General features: G+C 33.7%; 1 protein-coding gene across 2 annotated transcripts; it reads right to left on the bottom strand.

Moving 5' to 3' along the window:
- Positions 1–1,899: 1,899 nt before the first annotated feature.
- LOC105346964 (macrophage receptor MARCO) lies at positions 1,900–18,091 on the bottom strand. 2 transcript variants are annotated; one of them, XM_011455784.4, is made up of 13 exons: positions 17,477–18,091; positions 10,347–10,398; positions 9,831–9,920; positions 9,093–9,200; positions 8,776–8,865; positions 8,192–8,272; positions 7,800–7,871; positions 7,254–7,280; positions 6,936–6,998; positions 4,710–4,766; positions 4,156–4,182; positions 3,829–3,969; positions 1,900–3,215 (listed from the first exon to the last, which is right to left on the bottom strand). In XM_011455784.4, the coding sequence occupies exons 1-12, from the start codon at positions 17,768–17,770 to the stop codon at positions 3,863–3,865; spliced, it is 1,068 nt and encodes a 355-aa protein (XP_011454086.3). In that variant the 5' UTR covers positions 17,771–18,091; the 3' UTR covers positions 1,900–3,215; positions 3,829–3,862. The 2 variants fall into 2 exon arrangements, with proteins under 2 accessions (XP_011454086.3, XP_011454087.3); XM_011455785.4 differs by having other exon boundaries at positions 3,829–3,954; positions 17,477–18,085.
- Positions 18,092–25,347: the final 7,256 nt, after the last annotated feature.

Genomic DNA, 25,347 nt, shown 5'->3' with positions numbered 1-25,347 from the left:
GCTATTAAACTGATCGAAACACGCCTTTCCTTTATTATTATTTTCGTAATAACTCAGATTTGAAACAGAATTAGTCCTTAATTTTTGCAATTTATATTTTCATTCCCATAAGGATAATTTATGCTAAACTACGTTGAATTGGACTCAGTGGTTCTTGAGAAGAAGATTTTTTAAATGTACCCCCCCTTTTTCTACAGTTTCAAGGTTTTCTCCGCTTTGCATACAGATCGGACTTTTATTTCTGCAATTTATATTCGCACGCTCATAAGGATGCGTTGTGCCAAATTTGGTTGAAATTGGATAAGCGGTTTTAGAGAAGAAGTTCAAAATGTAAAAAAGTTTACAGACGGACGGACAGACGGACGACGGACAAAATGTGATCAGAAAAGCTCACTTGAGCTTTCAGCTCAGGTGAGCTAATAAGCACTAATCAAGCTACATGTATGTCGGCAGATTAATTTTTTTTGTTTGAAAATTTTCAAAATCATGGGGCATTTTTGTTTTAATTCTCGTATGAAAAGGGGCCATTGGCATATGATATACGTAAAATCTCATACTTTTAATTCATTTATTCGGTTATGATTAAAAGCATTTTTTGAATTTTATAAAGGAGTTTAGTCACTAGTCGAGATGAAAGTTTTCAAATTTTAGTTTCAAATCTCAGTTTTGTTGTAATAGAGAGACGCGCATGCGTGAAAATACAGCACGAAGATTTTGCAAAAACAATGAAATAAACATGAAAGTTACAAACTTCCCTCATAAATCAAAGACCTAATTTTTTCAGAATGATGTTCTTCAATGCCATTCTGCATTATAATCTTCAACTCGACTACTCTAGACATGATATAAGTGGGGTTAATTAAAATTTTGTTTCAGTGAGGCAGTTTTTAACAGCAATGATGATACCCCTTTTAAAAAGCATAAAATCGGCCTCATTTAAGCATTTTATGCTTATATTTATATTCATACTGACGTATATTTTTATAAAATATAGTTACGTGTATTGTCGCTGTAAAGCCATTATACGCTCTCAGTCAGGATTATGAAACATAGATGGAACAGCCATATTTACATGTTATTTAGTTCGCTTCCGTGACTAAAAAATATAGTGCCAGGAACTTTCTAGAGAAAATTCTTTTTTATTTCTAGTTAAAATGGGGTATCTTTCAAGGGGATGGCTTACCCTCTGTATCCCCTTTTTTGGCCTTCATATTTGGTGCGGATGTGGCCCCGGGAACTTTCAGTCGACCCTCAAAAGGAATTGGGTTTGCACTACCATTAACAGGCTGAGCTAGCCTGGCGAAAATAGGAAATTTCGTATAATACAATTATAATGGGATATCTTTCAAGGGGCTGGCTAACACCCTGTATCCCATATTTGGGCCTTCATATTTGGTGAGGATGAAGCCCCGGGAAACCCCTCTCTTTTTTGTTGTTGTAGAGATAATGAATGAATTGAAAATAAATTATATACACCTTATTTTACACATCGCTTTGTTATTTGATATTTATTTATTTCATATTTATGTCTGATTATTTCTTCTGTTTTTGCTGAAATACGAGATGTTCATTCTTATTAAACTTTAGGTTGAAAAGGAGAGTTTTTAAATCTGTGGAGAAAAGGTGAAGCAGATACTGGTCGTATTTCTGGGTTTTTTCAGTGGATTTTTAAATTTGTTTCAACTGGTTAACATGTAGGGGAGACATACACTATAAAAATAAAAAACCTACTACATGCATACAAATGTTATTACATGTAATAACTAAAATTATTAACTTCTGCTCACTTTCAGAGAGATAGTGCTGTCTTTTAACCCTTGCTCTGTTGTATTGAATAAAATGATCAATTTTTAAGAGAAAATGATAAAAATGGTCGTGCAAACCCAATTCCAATTGATGGCTGGCGTAGTATATCTATAACTACAATTTCACTCCTAATTGTGTCATCATGGTGTATATCGTTAGCAGGAGTTGGTTTGATATTTATCATGTAATACGTTTGTTAGTAATGATATTCCTACTCTTGCCTGTTTTAAATAGGATAACTCTCCCATGGGCTATATATAAATAGCTTTTTAGGGGAAAACATATGCGTCATAATTGCTCACATTTTGTTCGTACTCGCAGGGTCAATTTTTATCACAAAATATTGAGAATCGTGAACTTGATGGAAACAATACAGGTGTTGACCCTCAAAACATTTTTGTTGATCTGTCTAAGAATAAGCTGTGGATGTCACGTGAATAATTGTTAATACTTTCCTGGCAAGAAAATAAATGACCAAAATTTTATATCTTCTTAACCCAGTCGAATTAAGCATCTGAATTTACATCAAATGGGTAAGGTTTTTATGTAAAAAAAATCATCGCCATTCTTAATTGAGGCAAAATCATAGTCTGTCTATCTAAAAGTGGAAAACGATCAGTAATGCTTTGTATTAACAGCAAAGGAATTTTAATGTTCGAATGTACGTTATATTTGTCATCTGGTAAAACAAAAGGAGTTATATACCATATCAGAATTCTAGTATACACGGTTTCTAGTAGCACTGAACTGACACAGGACTATAAACTATACGTTTATTGTTAAACTAAACAATGAAAATCATAATTAATACATTAAGTATTATTTGCATTTTTTTAAATGTTTAATAAAAATACAAAAATAACATGGACAGTAGATATATTAGAGTCATTTTTTACGAGGATATGTATATAATTTAACTTTGAAGAAATACAACCCTTAATATCATGAGGCTAACTGGTTTAGTTTATATCGCACAAGTTAAATACAATCATTATTCTATATTGTTATGACAATGTTGAAAAAATATGTTGAAACTGTCAAGCATATTTTGTTTATTTTCAATTCTAAAAAGGATCACATTAAGTGTTCTAATTATGTTTTATTTTTAATACATTCATTCATGATAATTGCATTTAATCGTAAAATCACTGATATTAAAAAAGGTCTCCGTAAAATGTCTTTGATTATATAATGAATGGTTGATTTGACGAAACACAAATTAGTATCACATTATTTCAGGAAACAATGTACAAGTAATAAATTGTCCATCATGGTTCTGTGTTCATTTCATAATTTTCAATGATAGTATCTGACAAGTAGAGAGTGCTGAACACAGTAGTTTCCCTTTGATCTTGTTTCCTGGATTGCTTCAGCGGCTGTCCATTGTTTGTCTCGAGCTGAACAATCTCCTACGAAATAGGTCAAGAATACGACTAACAGATACCAAAAATGGTCATTCTAAATCTCCAAAAATTTATATATTTTATGTGAAATTTAATTTCTACGGTGTCCAAATTGAAAATTGATATCAATAGTCAATAAAAAAAGAGGGAAAAATCTTAAACTTATATTCTAAAAAATTAAAGTCTTCTTTTCAATAAGCGGGTTATATTTTGAACAGTGTAAATACTGCTTTACTTTATATTTAGATGATTTGATGACTTAAAAAATATAATTAAGAAAAAGAAATTTTTTTTAATAATTGCGAACACACGTGGGTATTTTTCTTGCTGTTTGACCCTAATTTAGGCATAATTACTTCTACTATAAAAAAAGAAATATTTCGTTATACTCCTTCCATTACTTCCCTATTGAAAAAAGTTGAATGTTAAAAATCTTTAACATATCAAACAAATCACTGGCTTGTACAACGAATAATGGAAATATTTAACTATAACAGTCTTGAACTGTTATAGTTAAGTTTAAATTGATACATTTGATGTAACAAAAGTACCAGCTACACAGGCAGATAGATTCCGGGGGAAAAAGCTAGTTGGCGATAAAGATTTTGATGTCACTCACGTGTATAAGCGTGCCGTTTGCCTCGCTCAATAGGTCAACAGATTGCATAGAACATCAAGACCGCAATTACCGACAGTTGAGAGGTTCGCCTTGGTGGGTGGTTGTTCTTTCCATGTGGACTTTCAACTAAACAAATAAATTCTGTCGATAGAGTTGACATGAATATTTATGAAATAAATGATTTATTACACATTTTTTGTTATTTTTTTATAAAGAAAACGAGTATCTTTTTTGCAATGAGATTGCAGATGCCAAGAAACCGATAGAAAATTACAGATTGTTACTACATGTATTTAACTATATTTTAACAGAAATTAAGTTTCTTACCGAATTTGTCGTTTAGTGGCGTGCGAACTAAAGTAACAAAAAAGAGAAAAACTTAAAGATGCATAAAGAAAAATGGTATACACATTTAATTGTTTTGGAAAACTTGAATATAGTTTAATGTGTAATGACAAATGACATGATACTATTTAGGTTTGATTACACACGTCCTGTATATTCATTTTTCTTTGATGTTCAGCGGGGAACCGATGCTTTTACTAGGATATACATTTACCAAATGGTATTTTACCTTTGTACGTAGATTGTATCTATACCGTACATTTATTACAGTCTCGTGTGGATTCTACCTACAAATCATCTCTAGATCAATTCACGTTGATGTCACACTCGTCTTTGTAATCAATGATTAACATGTAAACATTGTGGGTGCTTTCAGACTAGTGCGAGATCGGGTTACCATTAACTTTATAACTTTGGTTGAAGACTTGTTACCTCCGCTAAACTCACGGAAAAGTTTTCATCTTAAAAAAAAATGCCTGGCCATTCACCAAAAGTGTCATCGTTTACCTGGATGAATATTTTTCAAAATTATATACCTGGGCGATTTGTTGCATCTCTTTCCAATTTCAGGTTTTCCATTTTGAAGGAAGAAGCTGCAAATAGAAAGAAATACAAACATAGACTTTAAAGTGTACATATTTTTGATAACTTTGTAAGATTATTTGATTTTTCATGAAATATTAAGACAACAGATTATGAAATAAAGTAAAACGATTAAATAAGAATATTTCCCTGTAATGGTTGAAACAATGATATAAGTATGTATTGAAAGAGGAAGGGGTAAAAAAAACAGACGTTACTGCAAAACGAACAACTTACCAAACAGACCAGCTTTAAACAAAACCACATGGCTGATTGTTTTGCATCGGTGTCTATTGATTTTACAAAAGGGGTTGTTGGTTTTGTTTTTAACTAGTTTGTTCCGTATTTTAGCATGTTTTTAATAATAAGTTTTTCGTTCCGCATTAACGTCTCCCCCCCCCCCCTTTCCGCCGCCATTAAGTATGAGTATAAACTAATAATGACTTTTCAAAAACAAAAATAACACATAGCATATCTAAAAAAACTAATCACTTCTTGGTAACACGAAACATAATGATATTTACACTAATACCGACATAGAGTATCAACATTTACTCTCACTGACACATAATATTACATAATATTACATAACAGTTACCTTGGTATTGTTTCTGTCTCATTATGCTGATATTTTCTCAAAGTGACACATTTCCATAATTTTATTTTACTTAATGTTACGTCAACATAAAATTCATCCATATTGATAATGCCATTACAGTTTAATCTTACTCACTGCATTGATAGTTGTCTACACTGAAAGTTTAGTTTAATATTGCTAACACAATAGTTGACATTCACATTATATAAATAGTGCCTGTTTTGGAGGGTAACAGTTGAAATTGACACCCCGAGAAAACCATTGTCAACCGACGCGAAGCGGAGGTTGACAATGGTTTTCTAGGGATGTCAATTTCAACAGTTATCCTCCTAAACAGGCACTATTTATTTTGTTATACTGAATGTCTTAATATTTAAGAAAATTTTACTGCTTTTATATAGGAATAACGTGAATTCTACAGCGAACCGTACGCGCATAATTTTCGCGCATGTAACAATTTTTAATGTTACCCGTTGCTAAGTGTGTTGCTAACGCTGAGGGTAATAGAACGGATTATGAACTGCGTCTTAATCAATCAGATTTCAGTATTTAACATGAAAGTATAACAATAATTATTGTGACAGTCACTCATACAGACTGCCAAATTACCATCACATCATGGAAGTAAAACAATGTCAGTCCCCTGAATGATGTCTAAAAGGCCTAAAAGACTAGTCTAAATTCAATCTCCTTCACTACAAATTAGGTCACCGTTCAATTGACTGAGTAACAAAGTTTTATATACCCTGTTCACCATACTGATGAATGGCCTGTCATCTATATCGACAGATTCGACAACTTCACAGTCAGCCATAGACTGACGCATGACCTTTACATTTGACCTCTATCAAAGAAACATTACCCGGGCTGCGTTCAAGCTAGTAAGCTAGCCTAGCCGTTACGTAGATATTCGTAGCCTAAATATTTTATACAAAACATCAAATTCAAGATGGCCACCTCAGTTACCACATCGTAACAAATATGAAATCTATCTGACGTGTTTAGAGATAATTTGTTCATCTTTCAAGTTATAACCAATTTTAACATATATATTTACGTTTGAAATTAACAAATTTTGTCGATGTAATTAGTCTTATGTTAACTATTTCGAACTTCAAATCTAAGACCTAGCGGTCCGTTCGATAGATCTAGATATGTACGACCTGGCGCATAGGCTAGCTGTTACGATCTTGAACGCAGCCCAGATTTACCAACACACAGAGAAACATTACCTTTACATTCATTCATACAGAAACATTACCTTTACATTCATTCACACATTACCTTTACATTCATTCACACAGAAACATTACCTTTACATTCATTCACACAAAGAACATTAACTTTACATTCATTTACACAAAAACATTACCTTTACATTCATTCACACAGAAACATCACCTTTACATTCTTTCACACAAAAAACATTACCTTTACATTCATTCACACAGAAACATTACCTTTACTTTACATTCATTCACACAGAAACATCACCTTTACATTCTTTCACACAAAAAACATTACCTTTACATTTATTCACACAGAAACAATACCTTTACATTCATTCACACAGAAACATTACCTTTACATTCACCCTTCTCTCCTTTTTGTCCTATTGGTCCTGGTAATCCGGGGAATCCATAACCTTGAAAAAAATTAACTAAATTACAAAAGGCTATTTCAAGATTTATTCTGAAAAGCATTAACACATTCGATGCTTCCATGCATATCTATAAATGGGAGATATTGCCGTTTTTTATAGTCTTACTTTAATGCAAATCAATCATTTATGTTATATTTTATGTAGCTCGTAAATTCTTTATAAACCCATTTGCTGCTGTGTATTGATTTTAGAAATTTGCACAGGAAGTCCGGGCGAGATTAACCAAGACCTAATCACCTTTGTCTCCTTTTGGTCCAACGTCCCCTGTAAGAAAGCAATGAAATTCTTGGTTAGATATGAAGTTTACACTCGACCAAACACCCATTACAGTTCACAACTAAAATTCAGTCGATATCATTGACAAGAAGGTGTCCGCATGTGTTCACAGCTTAACACTATAAAACAAATATCATCTCGCACTTGCAGATGGCTCGGAATATGGAAGTACATGAGAATATCAAACATTCTTGTCAATGGAATTCATCACTCTCGTACTAGTTCATGTATGTTTAAGTGCGTGGGGGAGGACATGAAAAAAGTTCATGATTGTTTTAAATCATCACGACTCAAACTGTATTTTTTTACAACGTTTCTCATGCATTATTTGATCGCAATAAAGGCATAAAGAGATGATAACAAGGGCTATAGACAGAACACAGTTCTTCAGACTGATATATAATTAATAGTTGTACTCTAGGCTTGGTTTTATGCCGATATATTCGTTCTCTTGTGCACGTTAAGTCTGTTTATTTGACTGTATTAGGGTAGAGTAGTTTTTCTTGCCTTTATCTCCTTTGTACCCTGTGTATCCAATCAAACCAGTGTCCCCCTTATCTCCTTTGTAACCAATGGGTCCTGTAATCAAATACACTTATCATTATAATGGATTAAAACCACGCCTTAAAACAATACTTGTTCATCACACTTTAAAAACGCCCAAGTATGAAATATAAATGTACTCGTACAGCTATTATAATTATCAATAAGTGTTTCAATATGCGTACTCAATTGATTCATTTACCATCCTATATGTACTTCCAACTGAATATTCATAAACCATGTATGCAATATACTGCATACATGACTTTGTTGCACAGAATTTAACACACAGTGGCTCTCTCGAGGAGGGAGTGTTTATGGGGGCTAATTACGCGTGGGAGGGCACTGTAACTTACCCGGGGGTCCGGTCGGTCCGACCGGTCCGTAGGGTCCCTGGGGTCCACTCTCACCTGGTTCACCTTTCTCTCCGATTGGTCCTGTTATAGAAAGAGTTGAACGGTGCAAGAAAAAAAATTAACATTGCCAACCTGATATAATATAAGAAAATGAATAAATAACTACCTAGTGTTCAGCACTATAATAGCATTTTCTATTTTTAGATAAAACTAGACTGTGTATGGATACAATGCTAAGGATTTGACTTTGCATATAAATAAGAAGTGACGAGTATGGTACTTTGGGTAGACATGTTCGCCTTAAATTAACAAAAAATTATTAAACTCAGGGAAGAAAATTATTTTATGACACTGTTGTACTGTCACAGTATCTCACTATATGTTCCTTTTGGGAATACATGTATGTACATACAGTGCGTGAGCCATATTCAATATGCATGACAAAGATGAGTGTGACCAAGTGCTTATTATTGAAATTCACAAACTTTACGTATTTCTTTCCATCAGTCATATTTCTGAATCACGGTACAAACCAAACACACTAAGAAATTTAAATAAAAGTCAGTTCTTGTGACGTCACTTACCTGGAGGACCTTTATCCCCGGGAAATCCGAGAAGTCCCATGTGTCCTTTGTCTCCCTTGGGACCCGGCAAACCCGGCTCTCCGGGGATTCCTGAACAATGAAGGACCATATCATTAACTATCACCAAGTGGCAATCAGATCATTATTTCTATACAGTGACATTTGTTTATTAATTAAATCCTGTTGATATAATATCAAATTGATATCTATAACAACATTGATCTCAGAACTACCTCAACATTGTGTTATTCTTGTACAAGTAGTAAATATGAAAAGTAAAATACACAATAAAACGAATGATAAAAAACCACCCCAACCTGGTTTCCCCGGATATCCTTGGTCCCCGGGTGAGCCCCTCAGGCCTGGAAGTCCTGCGTCTCCCATCTGTCCCCTGGGTCCTATCGGTCCGATGGCTCCATTGTCACCTGTATAAAACAAACGTTTCATTTATTCCAAATGATCAAAAAGTAATACGACTTGCGTTAATAACTTTCCACGAAGTCGATTTAGTGGCTGTTTCAAAATTTTGTTAATCATTCATTAGCCCATTTGTTCGAATTTTATTTTCAGCTAAAGATACTAAATAAAAAATTAGATTATGAATGATATATCATTAATTTTGTAAAGCTTGAAATATTGAGACATCAGCATTTTGACGCGTTGTCATTATCAACAAATCCCATCGGGATTAATTTTAGCGAGGCTTTTAACATAATAGATTCAAATAGATAAGTTTTTTTTTTTAATTTTGAACCTTTAAATTTACTCATTCATATAAAAAATTGATATCTATTTGCTTTGTGTCACATAAATGTACTTATCTTTAAGTATTGATTATATTTTGCCTTCACTTCAGAGCATCCCATTCGAGTGTGCACGTGCATACACTGTATTTTTTGTAACATTTTAACACAAATTTCAATTTAAGAATTTATTCCATTTTTAAAAAGAATTCGGCGAGAAGATATTAGACAAGTTGATCAAGATATCATCTTTTGTATCATTGTTACAGGCAACGGATATTAGAGAATCTTGATCTCGATCACGTGACTTACCCTTCGACCCTTTCTGTCCCTGGCTTCCGGTAACTCCAGGTATCCCAGTATAACCTCTCTCACCTTTCTGTCCTTTCAGTAGGAAGGAGTCTATAGTCAAAGATTAAAATTCTTTCTAAGTTATCAGTCAAAATTCATGTGCAATTCAAAATTGTGAACATATAGAATACAGAAGTATACATGCAGACACAAAGATCATGTACGGACTACATCAGGTTTAAAACTGTTTCTCTTTATTTGGAACTGCGTGATTTGTCAAATAAAGTAACGTCTAAAACGGGTAATCTAATCAGGTAAATGGCGGTAAAGTAGATTAGTTCAGGACCTATTGAACTTGAGCTCAGTTCAAGTAATTAATTATAAAACTCATTAATTGTTAAACACAGGTGTATTGGTGATAGGCTTCCATCCAGTGGCACAAAGATACTCTTGCTGATCAAGTATGACTCTTTAACTTAATAATTGTAGGCACAGTATATGCCAGTATAGAATGAGTTTTTTAAAACGAAAATTTACCTTGAATCGTTTGCTTGCAATCACGAATGAACACGGCACAATTTGATGGCATCTGGAAATTAACACATACATTTTATTATATTCTTATCTATAGATGAAACATATTTTATTCATGCACAGGTTTTTTTAAACACCAGGTGAACATTTTAGTTGTACAATATAATATAAATACAAATTAGATCAAATTTTCTAAACACTACATCATCGTGCAGACCATTTTTTTCTTATTTTGACAGAACACCCGACCCGGAAGAATCTCAACAAATTCATTAAAAAGTATTAAACCCATTAAACACTTAATATATTAAGCAGTAGATGGAATGAAAAATGGCATCATGTATTGTTCTCTCATTAATGCGTGTGATTTATAGAATCCTGGGAAATAATCTCGATATTCCGGTATCCGGGGGGACCCGGCGTGACATCTGAAGAAGTGAAAGTACTAATCATATATATATGTTCAAAGAGTTCTCACGACACGGCCGACATAGACATATTGTGTCCCCGCTCTGGGAGGGTTGATAAATGTTTGCTTAGCCAACATCACGACTCGCAGATGGAACAACATGACAGGGTAATGAAGACACCAATACCCATTTGATTGTCAAGGAAGGGATTTTGTGAGGAGAGAATAGACGTGGTCATTGATCTGCGGGGTTTAATATGGCGCAATCATCGGCTCCGATGCCAATGATTCTCAGCCAATCGGGACACTAAATAATGATTTCATTACTGGACAAGCATGGTTGTTTACAGTTTCACTCCTCTAAACGGTGATAGATCGTTTGCAATGTTACACACCCTAACAAAACATTTCACTGAAGGCGTAGGCGCTGCACCTTCCTTGATATCCACTTAAAGCAATATTCATTGTCCCCCATTCATAAAGATCCACACATATCCATAATCACGTGGCTTTTCGGGTATCAACCATAACCAATTGTTTATTCACTCTTGAACATCGTGCCACTGTAAACCATGAGTGATTCTCCGATCTCTGATTACAGATCAAATGAAGGTTCGACAAAATCTAGTCGCAAAATGAAGCCTTCAAAGAATTGCAATATTTCTGTCTCTGAAGCAAACACCAACAGAAATGTACCAACATAAAATGCTGTCCTCCCAAACTACTCACACGTATTCTATAGTCGGAGTTATAAGGGTGGGTACATGGTATGTGGCAATACGACTCAAATTTATATACTTAAATATAATTATCTTCAGTCATTTTTTTTTATTTTTCAAATTCTGCTTAATTATATATTACTTTCAGATTATTAAACATAATTTATATTGAGGAGTACCTTGTTTCAAATAAAGCCAACTGAATGCAAGATGCTCTCGTCAAAAATCACCACTTCATATTTTAACATGAAATGGGACCCCTTTTTAATTATAGTTCTTTTGAACTATCTTAAAAACCGGCGCTATATATAATAATGCGGCCAAAACAAGAACTCATCTTCCTACACCACTGACATACAATTTGATGGGGTCAATATATGTTTAACTCTTTATCTGTAATGTATATCAAACAGTTATCAAAATATCTATTCTTTAGTTAGATTCCATGTCAATTTATTCTACTTTACGACGTGTAAAACCCATAAATTTCAATCATATTTCGAAGTCAACAAATATAACGTGAAAGAGTAAAATAAATTTAATCATAATGTCGAAAAATGTTCAATGATGGAGTCTCAAAAAGCCAGTATTCCTCTTAATTAGACACTCCTGATAGTCATCAGACATTACAGCTATATAAAGAGACCTAGGGCCGCATACACGGAAAACAAAACAAAAATCGCAATAAAATGGCAGCAATATCATTAGCCAATTAAGTTTCATCAGCTGATTAGCTAAGTAAACTGAATGTCCATTAAAAGCGTAAAACTTATTATATTAATCCGTCCGATAGCATCAGTCGACGATATGGTGTTCGATCGTGACTCTGTTGCCGTGTTTACGGTGTAGTGTTCGATCGCGACTCGTTCCTGTGTGGTGTCTGTGTCCATGAAAGCGTTTAATGTAACACGTAACAAGGACCACATAACTCCTGTAATTGTTTCTGGGTGTTTCATTGCGATATTGTAACTTATATGTTGAATTCAGATACCTGGATTTTGTGAAATGATCTGTCTTTTGTTAATATGATAGCAATTAATGGGTTCACTCGATTCACCAGTCACTGGAGTTTACAGCTTTAGGTATTCACATGAACAAGTCTTTTGGATATTCATGTTGTCATAATTCTTAAAGAACTTTATTTCAAATAACCCCTACCCCCTTCTTATTGTGAACAACAGATTTTTTTTTTAAATCTGAAAACACTTTTTCAAAAATTAATATGAATTCTACTGCTTTTGTTTGGTGGCCAGATTTGGGTATTCTACTGGTATTTGTCAAACAACCTAGAAATAGTGTCGACAAATATAGGAAACTGACTTTATTAGACTAATACATGTATGTCAAATATATACACTCTCTCCCGATATTTTGGTTTCACACTTAAAAAATAACCTATGTATGCAAGCCATTAGTCATCAATCAAATATTCTGCGGAACGCACATGGTCGGGCTCAAAATACACGTGAAATTAAGTAATTGGTTTCAACTCAGTAATTATCATCAACAGTTCTTGTCTGGGTGACATCTCTATTCTTGATAAGGGTTATATCACATGCTAGCTCCAATATCGTCTTACTGGCTATGATGCACACGGTCAATGCCGCCAGCTTTGACGATGTATTAACCAACAGAACAAAATGTCGTTTTGTAAAAGAATCATTATCTCTGCTGACATAAAGCACTAAAATATTTCATCTGAACTTCTATATTCAATTTGAGTGAGTGGACAAAGAAATTGAGGGAAATGGGCATTAATACATATTTTGTCGGCATTTTGACACAAAGGATATTAATCAATATGGTTCAGAAAGGCCGGTGTTCGCCATCTTAAAAGATCGCTGCCAGAAAGTACGGTCTGGTTGCACGCAAGGGAGTAAAGGACAAATCGTCTATCATGTGACCACACGGCAAACAGGTCCGGCCAATCACCGAGGTTTTACGATTGAAAAGAGATGGAGTTTATTGCATTTTATTTCACATTTCGCCAAAAAGAGAAATATCCGTCCATAGTCTAAATGATATAATTACAGGGTATTTGGTAAACCGTCTGACAAAGAAAAGTGTTTCATATCATTTATCTATGATAAAGTACAAGCTAAGGATCTTATTTACAGTTATCTGAAGATATTAGATTTAATCTCCGGTGATGGGATATAAAATGGATGGCAATGAGACTTTTAGCTACAGTACTGGTTTAAGTGAGTCCTTAACGCGTTCAATAAAATGTCGTATTACGGTGCTCCCTTTCAAAACCATTTCATATACAGTATTCGACGGTTCTTGAGATACTGGGAATGCAATAAAAGCTAAAAATCTCATAATGTTTGCAATGCAAATCAATGACAGATTTGCGTAAGTCTGGACACAAATTTTCAACGACACATAAGTTTTTCTTTTAAAAAGATGATATTCCAGAAAAAAGATTAATCTTCTTCAGTTGATCCCAAAAAGCTAAGTAACTTCAGAAGTAATCATTTTTTTACGTTGCAAGATGCCCATGATGCAAATTTGAAAGAGTTAAGTTTTCATGTCTCATGAATTGTAAATTCTGGCGCCTACGAAGCACTTAAGGGGATTGCATAACATGATTAAAATTCAGCATTAGCACTGTAAGTAGAGGATGGCAACTCATAGTCAATACATCACAGGGTTTACATAAATGACATTTTCCAAATCAAGCGTTTTCAGTTTGCAGATATCCAGTGTTGAATTAAAAGTGATCGCTAGAAAGCTTTTCATTTATTCTATCATGATAGTACAGCTTACTTTACGCGGGAAAACTTAGAAAAACTACGAAGTATTTGACCATGTCCTCTTGATCCACAGATCTATATTATACACCATTTATATAATATATGGTATTTATGCCTGCTACATTATATGCAATCGAATCAAATTAAACAAAGACATGTTACTACGAATGATAACTTTTATCACTGGATATACAGGTATTTGAATTTGAATGTGCAGCAGAGGATCAAGGTTTGTTGAAACATATATATATGCACTGGCGATACAGAGAAGAATAGCCATTAAATTGGCGAGGCCTATATCTCATCACATGCAGAAAGCCGTCAAAAGAACGATTATCTTCATCAAGTATTGATTCCGATTCTCGCAATCTCTTGATGAGGGCGGTGTTCGATTTGCCTAATTGAGACTGAAGCAGTGTATAGGAACCATCGCGTCTCAGACCGAGGCCACAATGACGGCGTACTAGAGGGTCACTCCATGTTCAGGCTTCAACAGCTTTTAATTTCACCAAGCGTTCTTAATTACTTAACAATCAATGGAATGGACAAAACATAAATGGCTTCAGGAACTATCTTTCAGGCACGTTTAGCAAATTGATAAATTACATTAGCCACATTGATTGATCAGAATGAATATTTACAGATCAAAGGTAGGATAGTTCCCATGTTACATGTACCAGACCTATACCTTTCACTTCCTACCAAAGGCAAAAGTGAAATAAAACATTTAAAGTATTAGTTTTAACGTGGATGTCTGAAAATTAGACGCTTAAAGTACTTTCTAAATGCACGACTGCGAAAAAAAACTTAAGACAAAATCCTATAAGGTCAATTTTCCGGTACTGATTGTTTTGGGGTTTTTTTAAAGATAAAAATTGCAACAGAACGATTTTATTCCTGAACATATCTCAACCTGAAATAAATTAAATATCCGATACAAGTAGAAAACGTGTGAAAGAGAGACAGACTCTGTCATTGAAAATTCCCCAATGTCGGCGCTCTAGCTCCTTCTTTTTCGCGCCTTTTCTGAGCTTATAAACAAATTTAATACTTTAAGGAGCGGCTTTACATCTCAATATTTTACAAACGCGTATCGATTCTAGCAATAAAGTTCGAAACCAATCTATTAAGACGCGAGAGGTTCCGTTCTTAGTAGCGTGCATTAATTATGCATGATTGTTTGGCAGGAAACTTCAACACTACAGTTTAATTTTGATCCAGATGGACCAAATATCGAGAAAAAATTGAGTTTTTCTCCCCAGTTTTCATTTCCTCTTTTCTCGCCGAAACGATGCCACCACATAAAAACGAACTTTATTCAATTAAATCCACGATGAAATTGCAGACTATGTTGATCAAAATGAAAAATTGTACAAGTAAAAACTAATAATTGGTATGAATTTATGACATTCGTAAAAAAATAAAATCACTTGGGTATAAGCTCTCAACAGTTTTCAATCAATTTGTCTTGAGAAATTATCTTTTAAATCAAATTGTCCTCCAGAGGATGGTTTTCCAAACGACGGAAGAGTTTTGGTTTCATAGAAGAATTGGTGTTTGAATCATTTACTCTCCCTCTAGAGTACAAGACATATATTGATATTTAATATCTGTCAAGTAGTAAAAAAAAATCTATTATATGGTTCTACTATCTAGCAGCAAATGTTTGGTCTGTGCCTTGGAGATTGTGTGCATGTATCCATCAATGCTTTCCAAACAAAAAGCATACTGTATTAAGATCTCAGACGATTGTGCAAGTTGTTGACTTTGACAATTGCAGATTGCATGAACAGTTGAAAGTGGCTCTTATATGCTGCTCTGAGGGGTTCCATTTTAACTCTAAACAATGTAGTTACTTCTTTTGAAAAATTAAACAGTTTAACAATGAAAACACAACAAAGTTACTTTGTAATTTTCTGTTTGTAAAATATTTTCAACTGCAAAGCATTACTAGTGTATGAACCGTATCTGAGATTATGTCATTTGTGTAGACAGCGAACATATATTATTTAGAAACTGCTAAATCAGAATCAAATCAATAAACTTGTACAGGATTACACAAATGTCGGTTATAAGAACTTCTTTTTTCCAGACAACATCCTACAGATGTCTAAATGTCATTTAACTGATGACTCTATCCAAATTTCCATACTGTCCATTAAAGCCCAAACATCTATAATCTGTCTTGAAGAGAACAAAGGCAGGGGTGGTTAGTATCATGATGCGCGTTTACACCGACGCGCGTTGGTAATTAAATGGATGCAATTATCAAAGGTGAAGCTCATTAATTAAAACTTGTTTGAGGATCAGTCCAGATAAGCTACTCTGATTGAAAAACTCGGGTGTTTTGTTTGTTAATTTACATTTTGTGATGAAATGGTGGAAAGAACTAAGGAATTATATCTCTTTGATAGATAACCCTGTGGGCATCTTTAACAAGGTGCAGAACTTCGTGTCATAATTGTCTCCGCAGCGACAATGTAGAATATTTTTAAAATGGTTTTGAAATCACACGAATTAATACTATAATATTGTATTGAAGACCAAAAATAAAATTACCAAAAATGTTTTGTAGGAATGAAGTATCAGCGAGAATTTGTGTTATTAGAGCGCGATTTACTCGCTCTGAAAAAACCGTGTAACATTTTTAAAACGGTATAAATCAACAGAATACAAAGCTGAATAACTATCAAAAAGTATATCATTAGATTCTTCAGCGATTTTGGGGTTTTTTTTCGACACCCTAAGATCAAAAATAGTGTCTCACTAAATATAAATAAAGTAAGTTTATGTATAAGGGAAGGATTAGTTATCACATATAAATATAGTGGGGTTTTGATTACTTTTTTTAAATTTCCTCATTTTAATCAAACAGAAAATGCCAAAAGTGACTTGATATATAACATTGGACACTTTTTGTAACCGAAACTTTGTCTGCAAAGCTTTTTTTTAAGTTTCAGCACCTTCGTCAGTTTTATTCCTTTAAAAAATAAATATACATGTTATCAATTGGTTATTTGCAAAAGTCAGATTTTTTTCTGTTTCTGCTTTGGAGTATTATTACAGGTCCACTCAAAATAATATACAATCAGTGTCACAAAGTGAAATAAATGCAATGAATAAGTATTATTTTGGAGGAACACAGTTCATATAAGTATACATTTTCCCTGCCGTTTATACTCTAGAGTCAACAACGAATAAAGCCAACATGATATGCATTCATAAAAATAACTACATTCATATACTCACCTCAGATGAAAAGGCTCTTCGATATCTTTCCGGAAATTCAGATTTTGGTTTTTCGTTTTTTGTAAAGTTATGTCTTAAGGCTATCGCACTACTTGGAATATTCTGTCCACTTTGAAGGTCACTCGAATCCTGGTTACAATGGCCTTGACCCTCAGCATGGCTGGTATACCAAAACATTACCATAACTAAAGTAGCTGAACAGTTAATGAGCAAAATTCCATATAAAATCTTCAGATGAAGAGATATATTGAATATCTCCATTTCTTCTCGTGAGCGATATTTACATTTATCCATACTGGCATTTTCAGTACCAAAAAAATAATAAAACGGCCTATCCACACGGGCGATTCATGGTATTTAACTTATTCCACCGCTAATTAATTTGTCAACAAAATCTTCCGTAATGTTATTGGTGGCATCGGTTGCAGGTCAAATGGATCTTCACTTCCTGTACGCCCAAGGAAGTGCATTACAGCACACGCACACTGCAAAAGCCAGGAACCCGATTTTGGACTTCCAATGATATACTAGAGAGAGCAGGGCTGGTCTTCTCTCTCTATATACGGTAAGCGATAAATCAACTCGCGCGATGTGTCGAAGTCGCAATCAATACATAGGTGATGAGTCTATAGACTTTTTAAATTAAATACTCAGCACGCAAATTTAATTGCTGACAAAGTTGAAGTTGGAAAAAACACGTTTCAGATTCCACGCGTCTGGCTATACTTGCTATTTTCGGACTTCTTTAAGGTGTGAGATAAATATCACCCAGCTTCTAATTTGATGCTCCAAGATTCGCCGCGTGGTGATATTACAGATACATGCATTTTGATGTTGGATAGGATAAAGCTTAGAAAGAGCCAATAAATATGAATTTGTTTAACTTAGGTGCAACAGCAGTGCTATTATTTTTTCCAGCATTTTTTTCCACTACAAAAGCTCTGAATCATTTACATGTGCAATAAATTGTGCTACATGATTTCTTTACAGTAGAGAACCAAACTGACTTTGAATATTTTATACACATTTTACTATTTGCTTCAGACAGAAATGTTGCTCTTTGCCAGAAATAACTGCAAACATGAGAAATACATGCGAAATATAATCAAGTAAAAAATTGGCTTATTGAAAATATTTGATTTCAATTAAAAGTAACCTAAATAGGTATACAATGGCAATATTGTTGATAAAATACCGCATTGTCATGAAAGTTTAAGTATTGATATTTGTTCAATTTCTTGATCCACACTTAATGATCTATTTGGTATGTTCACTAGTGATCTGCACTGACAATTTGGGACTAGGCCATTCCCTTAAGCTTAAGATTGCTTTTAAAGTCAAATAAATCTTAAACCTATAGGGGAAAAACGAAGTCGGCAAAAGAAAATTAATAAAGTAACATATTGGATCGTAAAAATAAACCATGGTGTTGAGAAGTAAACGAACTGGAAGATACTTAATAATACGAGTCTCTTCGAACGCTATTCTCGGGTATGACACTGCAAGGTTCATATTCATTAGGTGGGAATGCGTAAAACGATGATAGTTCTCGCACCAGCAGACTTCTATTCTCTATGCTAATTGTGATATCGATAAGTATAGAGTTGTCATTTCGCCTTTGTTGTTTAACTATACATTTAGGATCACTCTCTCAGTAGGTTTTAAAGCGAGACAAAAGCCAGCAAACAGAGATATAGAAAATCTTTAACTTGTATCTGCTACAGTTTGATTTTTAAAAGGTTCCATCTTTAACATTTCTCTTTGTGATACTTGTCATTTCCGGCGAACTCGGGTTACCTTTTGTAGATCAAACACAAAAGTAAAATGAAATATTTCCACAAGGGACACGTGAAAGAACAAATGAGATTTTACTCATAATAAAAACAAGATAAAATGTCTGTAATTTACTCCATAAATTCTTCAATAAAATTCCTAACAACAACCACAGAATAATTTTTTTCACAAAGATGATAATCTAACTTTGTCTATTATTTCAAAAGATTTTCGAACAGTTATCCTTTTTTGCATCCAATTACTGGATGTACATTTGATATACGTTTGACTTGTAATACCTGGTTTTTGATTTCTGTCGATCTGTGAAAAGCATAGACAGTTAATTAAGTGTGAACTCAACAGTTTTATACCTTATACACATGAACAAGAACGTCACAACACAGAGTTACAAGCATCTATACTACTATATTAAAATAATAGACTCGAATTTTTGGTCCTTAATACTAAGAAAACGGAGGAATGCTGCCTTTTGTTTTATATATTTTAAACATTATTGGTACTTGAAGATTACCAATCAATTTGTTTTTATTTTTTCTCAGTTAAGCTTCGCTATTTATTAATCAACGAAAATTCCTCAAAAAATCCCGGAAATCACCTGGATTTTTGGGGATTTTACAATCTTGCGCTAGCGCAATGCATTCACGCTAACGGGATCTTTAGTTTATGTTTCCACAATATCACATCTGCATGAATAAACTCAGAAAATTCAAATGATAATACAAATACGGGAAAATCTTCATTGGACTTTTGCTATATATTCTGTTCATATATATTAATGATTTCTTATGAGAGAAAGTATAAAATAACAAATATACATTTTAACTAAGTACTTACTTTTGTCTTCGTGATGACAAAAAATATTTGATTACATGCAAAAAAGTTACATTATATTTGTTAGGAAAGTGAAGATAGAATATGTTTTATCGTGAAAATGAATAATGTCCTACGGACCCAGTTAATTTTACTGTCCTTTCTGATATATTTCATTTTATCAAATAAAATATACAACATGACTACTTAGTCATGTATATTTTATTTGATAAAATGAAATATATCAGAAAAGACATTACAAAGAAAATACTTGTACGTTGGTGAAAAGGTGTTGAATTCTTCCATTCTATGGATTAAATTTTTTAGTTGAAAGGTATTTGCAGTCTCAAAAAGGTTTGCTGTGATGAATTTGACTGTTATTTTCAAGGTAACTTCATGAATTTTCCCCAAAATCGTTCCGGAGCGATTCTGCATGCAATTTTCTGCTACATTACGGGTATATGGGAGGCATTCTAACTGTGGTGAGGGCCTTTCCCGAGACACAGTTAGATTATTCAAACTAAGGAAAGTGTAGTTTAATTAATATCATTATTGTAGGTTTATAGCTTTGTTATGTAAATGTCAATAATGAGGTGTGTCGCTGTACCTATTTCGTAATGTCCGATATGCAATGTCAACCCCTGCACGCACGGATCAAAGTCTAGTTAAAATTTGTTGGTTTTGAGGCATAACGTAAAATACAGGTTTTGTTTCTCCATTTGTCTATTTTTTTGTATTAATATGGTTATCAGGATTTCTTTCTCAATTCAATTTGCACAGAAACATGCACTTAAGTAAAATTTGCATAAGATAAAAAGTGAAATTTTCAGAAGTTAAACTAACTATTTCGTTACATGCAATGTCTGCGTATGTTTTGTCGAATGACAAAACTTTAACACTAAAATCAATCAAATTTTAGAAGAATAACTAAAAAAAATAATCAACTCCATTACGTGAGCGTTCAATGTAAAACGTTTTTATGACCCAGAGAAATGAAGTCGATCACGTAACTTACCAGGACGATAGAATTTGTTTTCTCCATCTTCTCCAGTAGATTTGGCGACAGGATTGGATAAATTGATTGATTAAAACTGAAGCGTCTGAAGACAACGTCGACTTAAGAAATTATGCCGACTTGTCATTCGTTCCGTCGTAATTCGTAATTTTTTTTTTATCTTTTAATAGGAGAGGTAAATGAATGTAATGTCCTATAAAGTATAGCTGTAATATTTTATTAAGTAAATGCTCGTTCAAAAAAAGATATTTAAACACTTACCTGGGTACAGTTAATGTCAATAAAGGATCAAAGAAGGACGGTTTCTTCATAAAGTACTAAGGCAAATTAATAGAGGAATGTAGTATATGCTGCTCATAAAAAAGACAAACTTATCAAAAGAGAGCCACTTCTTTCAATTAGCCTAGTGTATGTCTCGAACAGTAGCCATGTTACCAAAAATGTAAGCCACTCAACGATGGGTCCCAATTTTTACAATTGCTGATCTCCTTTCGTTTCAAATGTTAGGAACCAAATCTAGTCTTGATTGGCTTAAGTAGTTTCAGTGGTAAATTAGGACGACGATGAACAGCCATCCAAATAGACTGCAAAACCTAGGCAACTTAAAAACTAACAGCTTTCCGGTAAAGTTTTAATAAAGATATTCTTTTATCAAATACATGTAAGTGTTTAAACTGAAACCCGATATGATCGATAGTACAGCCATTTTCAGATTATGCGTGCCTTCGTTTCGGGTAATTCATCGAAAGAGGACGCTTTGATGCTATGTCAGAACGCTTTGAACGGCCTTTGTTTGATTACCACTTCATCAACAAAAAGCTATATAATGCTTAACTGAATTTCTGAACTAATTCAAAAGCAAGAAAGAATTAGTCTGCAAAAACTAATTGTGAGTAATGTGTGCACTTACTCAATTACTGCAAAAAAAGATATCAAAAACTGTGTCTACGGAACTTAAATCTCCGGAAAAGTGTCCTTATTCAAGCTATATAAATAGCACCTAGATATTGACGCTGAGACTGAACATAGAGACGATTATTCAATAAGGCAGACCAGTGCAATTGTTGCAGGCATCAAACTAAGACAGTTTAAAAAAAAAAGAAGCTAAAACAAACGAATTTGAAAACCAGGACTGCAGTTTACCAAACAATGTACGACACAAGTGCTCATTTTTTTTTTTTATAAACCAACAAATATTTTGAAAATATCAAAGTCAGACATATTAAAGAGATTGAAATACATGTAGATGTAAGAATTTTCAAGATACATTTTATGACGATAGGGTTATTTTGTAATATTTACATTCTACTGTGTTTTTCCATCTATCGTTAAATGCAAAGTTTCAAGAGTTATTATGCATGAATTTATTTGCAATGCTCATCTCAACAGTCTATGTGAAAACCAATGTACACCGTTTTTAGGAACAGCTGTTCTTGTTGTTACTAATTTACTCCCTACGCAATCTGCAATTTATACCGATATACTTAATTGCAATTTGCAATGCTCATCTCAACAGTCTATGTGAAAACCAATGTACACCGTTTTTAGGAACAGCTGTTCTTGCTGTTACTAATTTACTCCCTACGCAATCTGCAATTTATACCGATATACTTAATAAAGTAATACATTTTATCAATAAAGTGATGTAAATATTATCATTAAATGATTTATTTTTGACGTCGTTGTGACAATATCTGCCGTCACTTGAGCAGACAAATTGTCATGACGCGCTAACGCGCGTTATTCATTTTGTCTCCTCACATGACGGCAGTAATTGTCATATGACGACGTAAAAAAAAAAAGAACCATTCAATGCTTAAATTGTAAATGTCCTACGACTTGTTTGTCAGTTTCGTTGTAAAAGGCAATCTTGAAGTGTACACGTATATTTTTATACTAATTTAGAGAAGAATGCTCTCTTTACTTATGAGTTAGAAAACCTTATGAAAGAAAATCGGCGTACATGATGGGCAAGTTTGGAAAGTTTGTTGCATACAAAATTTAAACAAGGTGGGTCTATTTTTGTTCGCTGCAATTATTCACCATTTATGCTTGAAGAAAACCCCAGGAGAACACGTTTTAAGCTTTTAATTAACCATACAGCTTGAAATACATCTAGTATATAGCTAGAAGCGCAAAATGATTTCCCCTGAGTGAGAAAGATCTCTTCCTTATAATAAATAAGGTTTTTAAAAGAAAGAACTGTATTTCTTTGAATTAATTTCGACAAGTTTCCGTTTTGGAGAATATAAAACTGTCGCCAAGATGTTATCGATCTAAAACAATTGCCCTCGGGTTTGCAGAATTGAAGTCATATTAAAAAGAGTGGGTTTTTTAAAAAAAATATATTTTTTTGTAATTAATTTAAACTTAAGATGTCCCCCAATATCCCCGTTGAGACCTCACTTTTTGTTAAGTGCCATGTTGATGATGATGATGTTCATGTGACCTTGACCTTGTTCAGTGACTTTAGATCAGCGGCGTGACAACCTTCATGTCAAGCCAACCTTTGGACCAAGTATGAGATTCAAATATTTTTATTCATAAAAAATTATTAACAAGGCATGGGTGTGGGGTAGCCAGATGAATGGACAGACATCTAAGAATAGTGGTTTTAAATTGTACATATTGCACTTTTATAAATTTTCAGGGGCTTTAAAAAATCCTGTATCATTTTATGTCATATCATATGACTAAAACATTTGTCTGTCCTGTTTTTTAAGTGTCAGAATACTTTCCGTTTTAACATAATATAAAAAGAATGCATGCTGTCGAATACAGCTCTGAATAACTTGCAAATTACTTTAATATGGAAGATCAAGAAAGCATAAAAAAGATTCATCTTACTTCATAAGAAGAATATTGCATACGATTCGTATAAATGATTATCGGGATTTTTTTATTGCCCGTTCACGATGCTGTTGAAAACAATCTAACACTATCAAATTAGAGGGAAATATTGGTGAATTAATGGAGAATCTTCGACAGGGAAAGATTCGTCTTACGCAACGCTTTCCTTGTTCGCAAGAGACAGACACTGGTGACGCATGGCAGCCAGCTATCTTATCTGGCTTCTGGTTTTTTTCTGTAGAACCTATCTTGGTAAAATTATCTGTTTCCGTTCGCACCTTGTAGCCACCAATTCGGAAGACCTATGGGCGATTTATGGCCACTTTCTCGCGTTCTCTTTCAATCATGACGACCCTTGTCCGATAGAGGGCTCTAGTAACCATGAATCGTCTGCACAACCACCAACGCTAGCTAGACTCAACAACTAAATAAACAATAAAAAAAGTTGCTTACTATGTCCAGTTTCGTACTGTTTTTCACAAGTTCTTTTTTTTAATGACAACAAATTGTAATTTATGTATTTTTCGTAAGGTATAATAATGTTCATTGTTGTAATGCCTTTTCATCTTTCAACGTATTCAGTTAAGACCTTTCCACTAACAACAACTATTGAACAGACGACCGATTTATGTGAAAGCAATATAACAAGTTAGAAATCTAAATGTCGAAGCAGCAATTGTTCTATATATTTATAATTTAAAAAAAGGTTAACATTAGAATATAAACATACGTTGAAGCGAGATAGTTTTAATTATTTAAATAAATATTTTCCTCAAGTGAATGAATCCTCAACAAATATATGTAGGTGATCAATTAGATTTTTTAAAAAAATCTCTATTGTACGATTGTAAAATAACGGAACCATGTATCATAATGATCGGAAATAATGGCTTTTCATAAATGGGAGTTCATAATGCCAAGTGAAGCAAAATAAATCGCATAACGATTTTTCATAATGTGGATCGGATATTACGTTTAAATAATGCATAAAGCTAGAAGATGAAGATACCATTATGTAACCAGACCTCATCATTTAACGTATGCCACGGATTAAAAATAGCAACTGCATCTTAATTGTCCTACTCTTCGCTGTTCTGAACACTGTGTCACTCGTACCGAGTTTCTTATTTCGCTAATTGCTGCACTCTCTTTGGTGCATCCAGCCACTAAGTAATCAGTTTCGGGATGATATACCATTAATTCCTGGATGACCCTAGGCACGAGGAGGCGGACGTTTACATACGCAACATCGTGTTCATCTCAAATTACGGCGCGCGCTTTAATTATTTAGATAGACTGTCTCTGACCAGTATGGGGATTAACTGTGAGAGAGAATTCCCATTCTATAAGCTTCATACATGGCTAAACACATTGTTAAAACACTCTGTTGAATGTGAATACG

This window comes from Magallana gigas, chromosome 6 (genome assembly GCF_963853765.1).
Source record: "Magallana gigas chromosome 6, xbMagGiga1.1, whole genome shotgun sequence".
NCBI classification, from domain to species: Eukaryota; Metazoa; Mollusca; class Bivalvia; order Ostreida; family Ostreidae; genus Magallana; species Magallana gigas.
The sequence above is the reverse complement of the archived record's forward strand: the minus strand, read 5'-3'. Positions and strand labels throughout refer to the sequence as shown.

Coding starts and splice junctions, on each gene's coding strand:
- LOC105346964 (XM_011455784.4), bottom strand. CDS start 17,770: ATGGATAAATGTAAATATCGCTCACGAGAAGAAATGGAGATATTCAAT. Junction 9,921..10,346: donor TTGCAAGCAAACGATTCAAG/GTAAATTTTCGT, acceptor CTTTGACTATAG/ACTCCTTCCTACTGAAAGGA. Junction 7,872..8,191: donor CGGACCGACCGGACCCCCGG/GTAAGTTACAGT, acceptor ATTTGATTACAG/GACCCATTGGTTACAAAGGA.